The sequence below is a fragment of the Eptesicus fuscus genome, chromosome 9 (assembly GCF_027574615.1).
Source record: "Eptesicus fuscus isolate TK198812 chromosome 9, DD_ASM_mEF_20220401, whole genome shotgun sequence".
Classification (NCBI taxonomy): domain Eukaryota; kingdom Metazoa; phylum Chordata; class Mammalia; order Chiroptera; family Vespertilionidae; genus Eptesicus; species Eptesicus fuscus.
The window spans coordinates 98,035,184-98,050,714 of record NC_072481.1 but is presented as its reverse complement, the minus strand read 5'-3'; the positions used below and the strand labels follow the sequence as shown (position 1 = coordinate 98,050,714).

Sequence of the window (15,531 nt, the reverse complement as noted above, 5' to 3'; positions counted from 1 at the left end):
CTCCTGGTTTATAGGTTGATGCTCAACCACTGAGCCATGCTAGCTGGGTCATTTTTATTTTGATGTGTTTTCTTCCTGGTGTTTTTGTATGTTAAAAATCATTGTCCTAATCATAGTGGTTGCATAGAGATCTGACTCTGGCTGCCTTTCTAGCTGAAAGGCCAGGAAGAGATTGTTAGAGGTTCTCCTTCATAGCTGGGCTTATTCCAGACAAGAGCCTCAGCATCTTGCCTTTATGGACCTCTTAACTGAGCACCCACCCCTTCTCCAGTCTGCAGGGGAGTCCTAGTTTCTTTGTCTTTGTAGTGATCTGTCAGCATTTGTGGTCCTAAACATTTTCTTGTGCCCAAACCTGTTGAGGAATTCTGGATTAACTGAAATTACCCCCTACCTGTTTGACCTCAGAACCCATCTCTGCTTCTTTTTGATGGGGCTGCCTAATTGAATTGTGAAATAACATTGTCTCATTTTACATTATTGCTGGTACTTAATAGGAAGCTCTGAGAATATCATGCTATGTTGGTAGCTAAGAAGTTTTGAACTCTCACTGTGAGCATTCACTGTGGAAATTCTTACCTATGTGGTTTATACCTAAGCAGCCTTGTGAAGTATGACATGCTCCCTTTCTACAGTTGAGGAATCTGAGGCTCACAGGAGTCAGTGGCTCCTCTGAGGTCTACACTCAAGTCCTGACCTCAAAGCTTTTGCTCGGTACTGCTTCACAGCACTTCCTTCTAGAAAGCATGAGGTGGGAGTACTGCTTGGAGTGGGTTAGTTAGGATAAGTGTCTGGTTATTGCTTCCATTTTCCTGCCCCTCTCTACCTACCTGTATCTTCATCCTTGGAAAATGTGGAAAATTACTTTCTAGGGTCCCGTGGTGACGGATAATGGGAATTTTATCCTGGACTGGAAGTTTGACCGGGTGCACAAATGGAGTGAAGTGAACACAGCTATCAAAATGACCCCAGGTAATATGGGTGGTGGTCACCCTCCCCGCATAGAGCCTTTCCTCCCAAGACCTTTGCTTAAGCAGTAGGGGAGAAGGACTCCATTCACCCACATTCATTAATACAGACCACAGGCAAGGTATTGTGCCACATGTTATAGGAATGCTCCCATCTACAGAATATGGAATAAACCAGAGGAAAACTTTGTGGTTGTGTAGAGTCATACCTGAAAATAGAATGGCATGTGCTAAATTCTGCTAGAGGAATACCAAGAGTCTATAGTGTACAAAGTTGTATCTTTTGGGGAGTGTGAGGAGGTTCCATGAGTAGAAGTAGTTTTTGAGCTATCCCTCAGCATAGTGTAATCTGGACCCTGAACTGAGTGTTTACAGGTGTCTCCTTTGACTCCCATTTAGATTGCATAGTTACAGAGTGGACACAGATTGAGGAAGGTTACAGGATGTGCCCAAAGGCCACGGTACCAAAATGGGAGTCCCAGATGGCCTCTAGGCCTGAACTTTTAGTCCTTATTTCTTTGAGAGCCAGGTCACAGAGGGGCTGTTTACATGAACATTTGGAGCAGTGAAGAACCATGGGTCTGGGGCCCTGGGTAAGGCCGGGTGGGCAGTGTAGAGGTGAATTATGAGTGTGTATTGGAGGAGCTATTAAGGATTCATACAAGGGGATCAAAAAAAGGAGGGAGAGCTGGGAAATAATAGTCTGACATATTGAGAGACTAAGATTCTAGCTGCCAATATTCCATGACATGGAATATTCTAGGCCCAGAACTGGCTAATGTGGCAGAGAAGGTCAGTTTAGCAGATGATAATGGCTGAGTAGATCTTGGAACAGACTACTAGAGCACAGGCCCTGACCCAGCCCTGCTCCATCAGCATGGCCCTGGTGCGGTTAGTTACTGTCCCTTCCTCTGTAAAAGGCTCATTCTAATACCTACCTCACAGGGTTGTTGAAAGGATTGAGTTAAAACACAAGGCGGTGTTTAATGAATGAAAGAAAAGATATTCACTATTAATTAATACTAAATTCTAAGGTATCCATGGTATTTGGGATTGAAAATGGTGTGAATATATACCATGTAATAAAGAGCTAATTCTTCCACCCTTACTTTAGTTCACTATTTTAGGCTTTCATTGAGTATTTTTTACCAGATTTATATATATATATATATATATATATATATATATAAAAAGGCAGTGACCGTAATGACTGAAGGCTTGACTGAACACCGGAAGTCAGTCCTGCAGTCAGTGCTGGGTTGCCTTGGCGACCCAGCACTGACTGCTGAGGGGGCTGCCGATTAGGCCTGGAGAGAGGCCTGGAGAGAGAAGCAGGGTCTGATCCGTAGCCTCCGTGGCAGCTGTTGATTAGCTCTTGCCTCTCTCTTTCTCTCCGGGCCTGGCAGCAGCGCGCCTCTATTTCTCTCCGAGCCTCTGCGGGGACTGCTGATCAGCCCCACCTCTCTGATCAGGCCCGGAGATAGGCCTGGAGATGTTGACTGGCATAGAAACCAACCAATCAGAACCAAATCTGGGTGAACTGTGAGGAGCCAATGGCTGCCTAGGAAGTGGAGCTTTTGATGCTGACGGGCTTAGAAACTGACCAATTAGAACCAAATCTGGGTGAGCTGTGAGGAGCCAATGACTGCCTAGGAGGCAGAGCTTTTGACGCTGACTGGCATAGAAACCGACCAATCAGAACCAAATCTGGGTGAACTGCGAGGAACCAGTGGTTTCCTAGGAGGCAGAGCTTTTGATACTGACTGGCATAGAAACTGACCAATCAGAACCAAATCTGGGTGAACTGTGAGGACCCAGTGGCTGCCTAGGAGGCAGAGCTTTTGATGCTGACTGGCATAAAAACCAACCAATCAGAACCTAATTTGGGTGAACTGCGAAGGCAGAACCTAAGGTGGGGGCTGAGGAGGGGTTTTAAGGCATTTGGGGGCGAGATCAGGTCGGCAGGGGAGGGCAGTTTGGGGAGAGATCAGGCTGGCAGGGGAGAGCCATTGGGGGTGAGATCAGGCCGGCAGGAGAGGGCAGTTGGGGGCGAGATCAGGTCAGTAGGGGAGGGCATTGGGGGCAATCAGGCAGGCAGAGGCAGTAGGGGTGATCAGGCTGGCAGGGGAGGGCACTTGGGGGCAATCAGGCAGGTAGAGAAGTTAGGGGTGATTGGGCAGGCAGGCAGAGGGGTTAGGGGCAATCAGGCAGGCAGGCAGAGGCAGTTAGGGGCAATCAGGCAGGCAGGCAGAGGCAGTTAGGGGCGATCAGGCAGGCAGGTGAGCGGTTAGGAGCCAGTGGTCCCAGATTGTGAGAGGGATGTATGACTGCCAGTTTAGTGGGATCGGGCCTAAACCGGCAGTCTGACATCCCCCAAGGGGTCCCTGATTGGAGAGGGTGCAGGCTGGGCTAAGGGACCCCCCAACCCCCCCGTGCACGAATTTTGTGCACTGGGCCACTAGTTTTTAAATAAAAAAATGTGTTGAATTATGTTTATTCTCTCAGTGTTATGTTTTTAGTGGAAGAACTAAAGAGCCAAGAAGCAGGAGGAAGATAAGATATAGAGGTCACTGTTAGTACAATAAGAGGATTTGCCTTAATGATAGTACAGGCAACCCAGGGGGCAGGTAGGAAACAGCTCGCCATTGTCAGCACTGCTCCTCTGCGGGAAGGTCTCTCAGTCTCACTGTGTGTCTCTGCTGCTCCTGCTCAGACCTTTGTTGGCTTATTGAGGCATTGAGATGTCCTTTGTGAGAAAATTTCTTCCGTACTTTGCTCTTCACCTCAAGTACAAGTCACAGCCTAGAGATGGTTAAAATTTTAAGAACTTAAAGTGAAGAAAATGGAAAAAAAAGAGGCTAGATATGAAATTATTAGTACAGTGCGACCAGGATCATCTGTGTGATTTTTTTTTCCTCTTCCCAATTTGGCCCATTGTAATACTTGCTGCTGGACCAAGATCAAGGTAGGAGAAGCAGGGCAAGTTTCCCTTTCTGTCCCTGTCACCTACCTTGTCCCATGTGATATCATAAGGTCACTTAGAGGATAGCTGACCCATGCATACCCTTGGATGTTTCATTGGGTTATACTTAGAGAAGACAGGTTCTATAGAAGGGTCAGAGCTACTGGGGTTCTTTCCCCATGTCCATTCTGAGCCAACTCTGCCCTTCATACATGAGGAGACCTTAGACTGTTGGCATTCAACTCTGCTCTTTTTTTGAAACATTTTCTGAACCTGGTTTGACTTTCTTTGGGGTCACCTTGTATTACAGAAATTTGAAAAGGATGGGTCTGGAGTAGCCACTTGGCTTATCTTTGTGAGGCTCCAGTCATGTTCGCATAGTTCAGTGCCAGGGACCTTTGTGTTTCAGCAGATTATTCTCTACCTGGTGGCTTTTCATTGAAAATAACTGGTTTTATTGGGGGTGTCTTTATTTTAAATTTTTTTTGGTTAATCCTCATCTGAGGATATTTTTCCATTGATTTTTAGAGAGAGTGGAAAGGAGTGGGAGAGACAGAGACAGAGAGAGAGAGAGAGAGAGAGAGAGAAACATTGATGTGAGCACATGGATTGGTTACCTCCCACAGAGAGAGAGAGAGAGAGAGAGAGAGAGAGAGAGAGAGAGAAATATTGATGTGAGCACATGGATTGGTTACCTGAGCACATGGATTGGTTACCTCCCACAGGCACCCTGAACAGGGCCAGGGATTGAGCCTGCAACCGAGGTACGTGCCCTGGCATTGAACCTGGGACCCTTCATTCCTCAGGCTGAATCTCTATCCACTGAGCCAAACAGGCTAGGGCTTGGGGGTGTCTTTAGAAGTTTAATATTATTTATTCTTTTGAATTTACATAGTTTAATATTACAAGAGTAAACAGTGAAGAATCTCTTCCTTCTACCTCTCCCAACTTTCCTTGTCTACAGGCAGCCAGTGTTACCAAAATTGTGTCCTTGAGTCATTCTTTAGTAAACAAATCAGTTTGATGAAGCAGAGGGTTAAATCCCTGGCCTCAGCCCTTTTACCCAAGTGGAAGCACACTAGATACAGGTTTTGCTTCCTAGTTTTTCCTGTCTTAGAGATTAATACAGAATAGTCAATAGAGCTTCCTTATTCTTCTTTTTAAAATAACTGCATGACTAGCCTCACCCTCCTGACTCTCTGTGGCCCCACCCTGCTAAGCTCACACCTTGCTGGCTGCAGCCAGCTTGGGCTCCTGCTGCAGTCTTTCATGAGGGACTCTCGAGGAGGACCCGAAGACTCAGAGGGTGTCGAAGACACATAGGGAGAGACTGAGTTGTGAGGCTTTCAGGTGAAGACCATTATTCCCTGCACACACTGACTGGTCACTGTTCCTGTGCAGAACCCTTCCTTTGCATGAACAAATCTTACTCTGTTTTAGCCTGATGAACTATGCTGGTCTCACCCTGATGACTCCTTGAGACCACGCCCTACAACAGATGTTTGTGGGTACCCGGCAGGGAGGCAGCTGGACTTGGATACCCTGACACTTTTGCTGAGTTCCCTCAATCTCAGCACTGGCACTGATATTGAAACCTGTATAGATCTGGAGAATACCTATTGTTCCTACCTGATGACTCACTGAGAACCTGCCTCATGTAACTCATGCAGCGCAAGCTCTTTTAGTGGCTGAGTTTAACAGGCAGCCAGCAGGTGGAGCTGAGTCTTGGGTGCTGTGTCTTTTGCTGACCTGCTCCAGGCTCAGGTATTCTGCCTCAAGCCCAGCTTGGCACTTCCCACATGCACTGAGGCCCAGCAGAGGCAGCCACTAACTATGGATTGCTTTGGAGCTCTAAACAGGCAGTCACAGGTAGCACCTGACATTGACCTGTACCGGCGTTTCTCCCAAGAGGCCCCAGAACCAGTACATCCAGTGGCAGGCTTCAGACCACATCTGAACACAAGGAATTAGCTCCACAAGTGGCACACCCAAAGGGAGATCTTTGCAGATACCAGCTCCTGCTGAGACAAATTCTGCCTTGTGTGTCAGCCCCCACACAGTACCTCATATACTATGGTCGGGTTCAACCCTCACAGTTAGCCAGCCCAAGGGTCATCCTTGCACACAGATGGGCCAACAGCATTCAAGATTCAACTACAGCAGGAGGGTTCATATAACCCACACAAGGGACATTCCTAGAGCACCTTACTCAGGTGATCAAGGAGACTGCGCTATTGAGCCCCACAGGACACCTACTACATAAGGCCATCTTACCAAGACTGGGAGAGAGCAGTTCAGCCTAATACACAGAAACGAATACAGCAAGGCAGCCAAAACGTGGAGACAAAGAAACATGTCCCAAATGAAAGAACAGGAGAAATATTCAGAAAAAGAACTAAATGAAATGGAGGCAAGCAATCTACAAGATAGAGTTCAAAACAATGGTTATAAGGATGGTCAAGGAACTTAGGGGAAGAATGGATGAACTCAGTGAGAACTTAAAGAGTTAGTAAGCATTAAAAATGACATGGAAATCACAAAGAATCAGTCTGAAATGAAGAATACAATAACAAATGAATACACTAGAAGGAATCGGCAGCAGATTAGATGAAGCAGAGGATTAAATCAGCGATTTGGAAGACAAGGTAGCAGAAAACATCCAATTAGAAACAAAAAGTAAATTAGAGGATAATTTAAGGGACTACTGGGACAACATGAAGCATAACAACATCCGTATCATATTGGTACTAGAAGAAAGAGAGTAAGGAATTGAGTATCTATTTGAAGAAATAATGACTGAAAACTTCTCTAACCTGGTGTAGGACATAGATACACAAGTCCAGGAAGCACAAAGAGTCCCAAACAAGATGACCCCAATGATGTAAAGGTTAAAGACAAAGAGAAAATCTTAAAAGCAGCAAGAGAAAAGCAGTTAGTTACCTACAAGGGAGTTCCCATAAAACTGTCAGCTGATTTCTCAACAGAAACTTTTCAGGCCAGAAGGGGTTAGCAAGAAATATTCCAAGTGATGAAAAGCAAGGACCTTCAGCCAAGACAAGTCTACCCAGCAAGGCTATCATCTAAAATCAAAGGAGAAATAAAGAGCTTCCCAGACAAGAAAAAGCTAAAGGAGTTTATCACCACTAAACCAGTGTTATAAAATAATGCATAACATTTCATTTTATAGCTATTGCATATTTTATTTACCCAACTCTCCATTAGGGGATATTTGTTTCCAGTCCTTTGCTAGAAGGGAGTCACTAGATCAAAGGATAAGTGTATATTGTGTTCTAGATGATGTTGAATTGCCCTGCATGGATTGTACCAATTTACCTAACAGCAACTTATGCAGGTGCCACTTTCCCCATTAAACTTTTTTCTGATACTTGAACACTATTATTTCATTGTAGCATATGTGCATATAGTTGACCCTTGAACAACACAAGATTCAAACTGTGTGAGTCCACTTATATGCAGATTTTTCAGTTAACATTTGTGGTTGAAATCCATGCTGCCCAAGGGTTAGTCCAGCTTATGTGGAGGGCCAACTGTAGTTATACTTCAGTTTTCTCTCTAAGTGAGGTTGGTGCCCAGTTGATTAGGGTTAACTGGATGATGTAAATATTTTCAGTACAGGTTGCTCACAGTTGTAGTTTGTTCTTATTGCTGAATAGTATTCCATCATATTTATGTGTGTGAAAGAAAGTTTGCATATTCATTCTCTTTTATTTTTTAATTTATTTTATTGAATTTTTACAGAGAGGAAGGGAGAGGGATAGAGAGTTAGGAACATTGATGAGAGAGAAACATCGATCAGCTGCCTCCTGCACACACCCTACTGGGGATGTGCCTGCAACCAAGGTACATGCCCTTGACCGGAATCGAACCTGGGACCCTTCAGTCCACAGGCCGATACTCTATCCACTGAGCCAAACCAGCTAGGGCATTCATTCTGCTCTTGATGAGCAGAGGATTTGGGTGTTTCCAGTTTTTAGCTACTAGGGAAAGTACTGCTGTGAACATTCTTGTACATGTTTCTTGATGACCATATGTATTCCTAACAGTTGCTTATATAACTAGAGTAGAATTGCTGGATCATTAGGTATGAATATGTTTGGCTTTAGAGAATATATCAACAAACATTTTCCAAAGTGGTTTGCCAATTATTCCCTCTGTCCACGTGTAGAAATGTCTTTTTCATCCTCATCAGATTTCATCCTACTCTTTCTGGGGAGCAGTTGGTGGGGTCTCAGAGTTATAATTTGCATTCCTTTATGTCTTGTTTGACCCCCGTTTTTCATGTTTATTTGCCATTTTGGATAACCTCTTTTGTGGAGAACCTCTGAGTCTTTTGCCCATTTTTCTGCTAGGTTGTCTGTCTTCTGACTGATTTTGAGAGTTGCTTATAGATTTTGATTGGGGGTCTTTGGTTGGGTATTCACACTGAAAATATCCTCTTGGACTCTGGGGAAACCTGTAAGGCTGATAGTGTGATTTAGAGTACCTGGGAATGATTACGTAGAGTAGTCATGGGAGACCTTTCAACTGGAAAATGACTTGTCATATGGCATCTGGAGAACAGAGAAGAGGCAGCTTTGAAGCTCTCAAAGTGACTAGTGCAGACAAAGGGAGCAGCATGACCAAAGGCTCTGAGCAGGAGAGAGCTTGCTATATATGGGCATAGAAAGGGAGCCAAGAAAGCAGGGGAGAAAGGAATTGTAAGAGGAGATAATGAGAATCAATCTCTTTTCATTTGTCCAGTGTTGCTGATGGTCGCTGCTCCTCCTGAACCTGAGATTCTTGATTCTTTTCTTGTCTTGGGAAGCTGAAACTTAATGTTTCCTTCTGTCTTGTCCTGCAGGTGTGGTGGACACAGGTCTGTTCATCAACATGGCTGAGAGGGTCTACTTCGGGATGCAGGACGGCTCAGTGAACATGCGGGAGAAGCCTTTCTGCTGATGCTACAGGTGTGCAGTGTGCTCACCTAGAATCCCCGCCCACAGCAGGTGGACACGCCTCTCCCGGAGCCTTTGCCTTAACGTATCTGTGCCAAGGTCCTGCTGGCAGGGTGGGGTGGGTTGGGGAGTGAAATCCAGCCTTCTTGTATTGTTATTAAATGTCTTTTTTAAAAAGAGAAGTATAAACATATATTTTTACTATTAAAAATGCTGTGTTTTTAAAATAAAGTACAACTTGATTTCATGTTTTATATAAAGCATTTACCAAAATAAAAAGAGGGGGACTGTCTTTTAAACTTTTAACGTGAGTCTGCTGTTTAAGCTTCTGAATATTGAGTTGGTGAATTATGTAAATCAATTTTTCTTTAAACTGATAAAGGAAGGGCCCAGCAGCGGTGTTTCCCTGACACCTTACCGGAAGCATGGGAGCTCGCTTTTCTTCCTCGCTCCTTCCTGGGTTTCGGTTTTGTTGTGGTTACACTCAGTACCTTGTTGTACTTTTCAAGGTGTGGTTTACAGAAGTAGGGTGTGGCGTGCAGTGATTGTAAACTCCCAGGGAGAAAATGGTGGTCCTGTGAAGACCAGGGCTTCACTCGGAACCCTGCTGTTGGAAGCAGGTGGCCAGAAGCACTTGAAATGAGACACTTTTAAATGCTTGTCTTTTTGTTGTTAGTATTTTACCTGTTCCTTTATTATTACTTGCATGGCTCAGCATCAGAAGTTCTTACCTCTTTATATTGTTTGAGGGTTGGAATAAAAAATAGGGTGCCATTCTTAGCCTTTGTCTTTACTATAGGATTTGCAGCAGTTTTGTGGTTAAGTAGAAATCCATTTTGCTCACCCAGTTTACATTGGATCTCTGATAAGGGGTGGCATTTACTCAAGAAATCTTGAGCCAAAGAGTAGGTAAATATTTCCTTTATTTCTGAGAGAGCTTGATGTCAATTTTATTTTGTTAGTTGAGTATAACACAGCTAAACAAGTCACAAATTATTCCCAAGTTTTATATTAGTGAAACCTTTAGTCGTGGCAGCTGACAAGCAGTGACATGGGTGACCTGAATTTCACCTTTATTTCCTCAACTATAGTCTTCATTGTGTGCCCAGTGAGCAGTGAATTGTTCAGACAGCCTCATAGACAGGAGAGGCTGTGAGCACTCAGTGGTAAGTCTCATGGGACGGGGGACCTATCTGAGAACCCTGAGCTGCCCATGCTGACTTGGCACAATACTTGGGACAGTTGGCTTGCCTTCTGTTTTGAAGATTGGATTATAGATACAAACTGGTTGACATATAAATTTCTGCTAAATTAAATTGCAGAATAAAAGTTAATCAGGACTGGAAGAGGCTTTCTTTTCCTTGCTGAATTCCTTCTCTTTTTCTTCACACTCAAGGTGCTCTTTAAAAATAGTTGCCCTGGCTGGTTTTGCTCAGTGGTTATAGAGTGTTGGCCCATGGACGAAAGGGTCACGGGTTCCATTCCCGGTCAAGGGCATGTACCGTGGTTGCAGGCAACCAATTGAGTCTCTCTTACATCGGTGTTTCTCTCTCTCCTTCCTCCCTCTCTTCCACTCTCTCTAAAAATCAATGGAAAAATATCCTTGAGTGAGGATTAAAAAAAAAATTGTTGCCTCACTCATTGCTGGGAAACCTGTTAGGAATGCTTTATTTTTCTTTGAGACTACTTCAGTCTGAATGAATGGGCACTAGATCTTACCTGAGAAAACTTGATAGAATTGATGTTTGAAAAGATCCCTTAAAGCTCTTGTGACATGGATTAAATTCAGGAATAAAGACAAACAACAAAGCCGCACTGGGTTTCTAAAAACACCTGCCTGCGCTCATCACACGCACATTCTTAGCTGGTGGTGTAGACACTCGCACCTGTGACCACACTGCAGCTCCATTAAGTGTTAATGTGTGGTGTTTTTTCTGAAGAAAACAAACACTTGCTAGGCTTTAGACACATACACAGCAGTTTATGAGGTGAATTAAAAAATATATATTTATTGATTTCAGAGAGGAAAGGAGAGGGAGAGAGAGAAACATCAATGATGAGAGAATCCTTGATCGGTTGCCTCCTGCACACCCACACTAGGGATTGAGCCCACAGCTGGGCATGTGCTGTGACAGAGAATCTAACCATGACCTCCTGATCTGTGTTCAACCACTGAGCCATGCTGGCCAGGCTTGAGGTAAATTTTGATTAAGTTTCTTCAATAAAATTGTGATCTTGTTGGATGGAAATAATTTGCAGGATGGTGATCAATTTGACGGGCTCAGGGCAAGCTGTAAGTCGGTGTTTGGGAAAGGTTATAACAAACTAAATGGCCCCATTTCTGGGAAAGATCAAAGAAGAAAAAGCGCTTGGACATAAAACATTGAATTTTGGTTTCAGTTGTAGCTCATAAAGTTTCTATACTCTTTGTTCATCACACATTTCCTGAGTCCCCATCATGTGCAAATCCAGTGCTCCCCGTGCACTGGTCCTCCAGATGCTCCAGCCCGCTGGACAGGACAGGCAGGTTCACCGGACGCCCTGCGCAAAGGCAGTGCAGGGGAACCACTGTCGGCACAGCGCACAAGAGGTGGGCCCGAGACTGCTAGAGTCCTGCCTGCCGTCACTCCCTGAATGCTGGGTGCTGCTCAGGGCCTTCAGCCAGTTCTCACAGCAACGTTATGGCATTTGCTCTCTTAATTTGCGGAGTGAGAAACGGGCCATGTACTGGAAAGCAGGCCAGACTTCTCTTGCTTGCTCCTAATTCCAGGGGTTGCCAATGCATGGGTTGTGTTCCTTAACTGCTTGTGTCCATTACTTGTAACATGAGTCACAAGTAATTTGTGAAAGTACTGAAGTTAGTGAAATGGTTTAATGTGTGTGTGTGTGTGTGTGTGTGTGTGTATCTAGGCTCTTGGGTAATCCAATAATCTGTTTTCTGATGGGCTTTCTTTAGTGCAGGGGTCCTCAAACTTTTTAAACAGGGGGCCAGTTCACTGTCCCTCAGACCGTTGGAGGGCTGGACTATAGTTTAAAAAAAACTATGAACAAATTCCTGTGCACACTGCACATATCTTATTTTGAAGTAAAAAAACAAAACGGCAAAAACACCTGCATGTGGCCCGCGGGCCGTAGTTTGAGGACGCCTGCTTTAGTGGTTTGACAATGGAAATACCCCTTGTCAGATTCATCTTTGTCTGCCACCATTGAATTTTCTCATCTCTCCTGTGCTCATTTCCTTTTTCCCTTTCTCAGGCCCGGGGAAATAGGCACCATGGCAACCTAGGAAGGGGTGTTTATGGCCAAGGGTTGTTCCCTTTAGCCAGAGACCCTTCAGGAAGTGTAGTTCAGCACAGGTGGGTTTTCTGACCAGCAGGAGGGAAGCTCTGTGCCACGGGAGCCACAGGGAGTCTCAGTCAGAGCAGGTTAGGATTTAGGGGATTTGGGCTGCCGTAGGGGAGGGGAGCTTCCGGGAAGGCCTCAAGGAAGCAGGGCTCTGCTCTGGGTTGGATGTCAGAGAGCAGGAGAGTTCTGTGGTTATCTTAATTTGGAGAAGGTGAGAGGAATGGAGTGAGGCTAATGCTGGGTTGGGTACGGTGGCAGCAGCCACTCGAGGGGAGGTATGTCTGGTCCTTTGTGTGGTCTGGACGATGTTCATGGTTTGTGTTGAGACGTGATTACAGAGTCGTCGGTTTTTTCCCTTCATTTCTCAGTCACAGAATGGCCTTTTCTGATGCTGTCCTGTGGAATGTTTGTTCCACAGGAGACCACAGAGCCTCCCTGTGGCACCAGGTTATCCTGACTGGAGCTGGGCCAGTGCCTGGCTGTCATTTCCCTTTCCCGGGGTCTAGAGGGCCCAAGCACCCTACAAGCAACGCACCTCCTTCGCGTTGATTCACAGGTGTTGAGCACTTGCTGTGTCCTGGGCACTGGGAGGAAGGACCAGGTGCCTGTGAGGTAGCTCCAGCCTTCAAAGACGTGACTGGTGCCATGACAACCACTTCTCCTACCTGGCTTTTCAGAGCCTGACTTCGCTCACTTCGGGTCACAGCCAGCAGCTGATGCAGCCAGATCAGATTTCATTAGCCTTCACTCTGCACTAACATCATCAGGTGATGTTTCTACATAGGTTCAATGCCTGTGCTTTTTTACTAACAGGCATGTACTGCAGGTCAGCAGAACATGGCAGCGTAGTCCAGCATTCAGACGTGCCCAGCAGTTCTTGTGTCCAAGCCATACTCGTGCCCAAGCCATCCTCGGCAAGTCCTCACAAGTGAGCTCCGGAATGTGCTTTGAGGAGGGAGTGTGCTGAGTGGGCAGCGGGGTGGGGGGCGCGGAAGGGGCAGGGGCAGGTCTGCCCTGGAGAGGAACCCCAGTGTTGTACAGGCAGTGCACTCAGACTGATGAGTTTTGAAGCCCGGCTTTTGTGGGGACCACTGAGAACACCCTGCTCAGCAGAGCGGCTTCATCTCCCAACGGGAACCCCGGCTGCGTCTCTTCCTGGTGACAGAGCTGCATCGAGGGAGTGATCAGGTTGCGGGCTGTCCCAACCCAAGTTTCAGATAGTGTGGTGCTCATCCTTATTTTATGTGTGAAGCTGTTGTCCGTGGAGGGTGAGGCCGACTGGTCACCACGAGCTCGGGGGTCCTGGAGCCCTGGTCTCCGAGTCGAGCTGCACCTGGCCAGCATCTTGGGCCAGCCGTGCTGCCTGCTTCTTTGCACACCTGGGAGAGGCATTCCTGAGGGCGAGCCCACAGAAGCTGGCAGCAGGGCAGCACAGCCATAGTCAGGAACAGCTCTGCCCAGTGCACATGAGCCACAAATACAACATTAAATGTGCTGGTAGCCACACCAAAGAGGTACAAAGAAATAGGTGAGGTTAATTTCAATAAAATATTTTATGTAACCCAGCATGTCTAAAGTACTCCTCTTTCAATGTAATATTTTACATTCTTTTTTGTACTACGTCTTCAGAATACAATGAGTATTTTACTGCAGTGTGTCTCATTTTGAACTGGCTACTTCAAGTGCTCGGCAGGCACACTGGCATTGGAGAACAGTTCTAGAAGTTCAAGGGGCGCCGTTGTCATTCTAGCTTTTAAGGCTCTTGGTTTCCTGGAACGAGCCTGGTTCTGTAGAGCCCACAGAGGGTCAAGTCAAATGGAGGTGCCCCAAGGGGTCCCCTCAGCAGTCCCACTTCAAACTGAGGCCATCTGTACTTCAAGCATATGACCTTGACCTTATAAGTGGCCTTAGGTCCAGAAAGAGAGCACCATTCTTTCACCTTCTAAGTTAACTGATTATTTTAGTTATGTTATTTTTTCTGATTAATATGAATTACTATCTTAAGATAGTAATCTCAGTTTGAAATTCCATTTTCCACTTAGTTTTAGAGAAGTTATTTCACCTCTAAGCCTTAATGTCCTCAGTGTGGGTATAATAACGTCACCTGTTAAGGTTGTTTTGAGGATTAAATGAGCTAGTATATTCCAAGTGCTTTGGACAGTCATTGGCACATCGAGCACTTAGTAAATGCTGTGGACTCTTACTTCCTAGGTTCCTTGAGCCTCAGTAGCAAGGGCATCGGGATGTACAGAACGGCTCCGCTGAATGGAAACCACGAGTGAGTCACAGGTACATGGAGGTGGAGGCTCACTTTTCTCTATTTTTATATACGTGACATTTTCCATAATAGGATTTTTCTTAAAATGGCTTGCCAGCTTTCATTCTGGAATTTGCTGAAAGAAGTTACAATGATTTTCTGTGCCCCTGTGAAGTGCTGTACAGGTTTCCGGAGATGAGTGTGTGTGTGCTCTGCTTGGGAAGTTCAGAAAAGCCTCGTGGAGTATGTACTCATTTAGCTGAATTTCTAAAACAGATTTTTTAATTAAATTTTTTTCATCAGCTTAAAAAACATTTTTGTCAGCTTTATTGAGATATAATTCACATATCGTATAGTTTAAACATTTAAAGTGCATAATTCAGTGGCTTTTAGTCTATTCACAGTTGTACAACCATCACCACAGTGAATTCTAGAACATTTTCATCAACTCAGAAACCCCTCTTATTGGCAGTCACTCCCTGTTTCCTGTAGTGCCCTGCCCCCCAGCCCCAGGCAATCATGAATTTACTTTCTGTTTATGTAGATTTGCCTCTTCTGGGTATTTCATACAAATGGAATCACACAGTATGATTTTTTAATCTTATTTAGCATACTAGAGGCCCAGTGCACAAAATTTGTGCCCTCGGTGGCCGGGGGGGGGGGGGGTCCCTCTGCCTGGCCTGTGCCCTCTTGCAGTCCAGGAGCCCTCGGGGGATGTCCGACTGCTGGCTTAGGCCCTAAGCCGGCAGTCGGACATCCTTAGTGCTGCCACAGAGGTGGGAGAGGCTCCCACTACTGCCACTGTGCTCACCAGCTGTGAGCCGGGCTTCTGGCTGAGCAGTGCTCCCCCTATGGGAGTGCACTGACCACCCAGGGGGCAGCTCCTGCATTGAGCGTCTGCCCCCTGGTGGTCAGTGTGCGTCATAGCAACCAGTCATTCTGCCTTTCTGTCAATTTGCATATTAGCCGTTTATTATATAGGACTAGAGGCCTGATGCACGAAGATTCGTGCAAGAATAGGCCTTCCTTCCCCTGGCTGCCGGCACC

At 45.6% G+C, this 15,531-nt stretch overlaps 1 protein-coding gene across 2 annotated transcripts in view; it reads left to right on the top strand.

The window, feature by feature from the left end:
* RPIA (ribose 5-phosphate isomerase A) overlaps positions 1 to 9,139 on the top strand; it is a 29,158-nt gene extending 20,019 nt beyond the window's left edge. For both annotated transcript variants that reach the window (XM_054721584.1, XM_008154102.3), the window contains 2 exons: positions 870 to 969; positions 8,789 to 9,139. In XM_054721584.1, the coding sequence (XP_054577559.1) occupies positions 870 to 969; positions 8,789 to 8,886 (198 nt within the window). In that variant the 3' untranslated portion in view covers positions 8,887 to 9,139. The remainder of the gene's footprint in view (positions 1 to 869; positions 970 to 8,788) is intronic.
* The last annotated feature ends 6,392 nt before the right edge of the window (positions 9,140 to 15,531 follow it).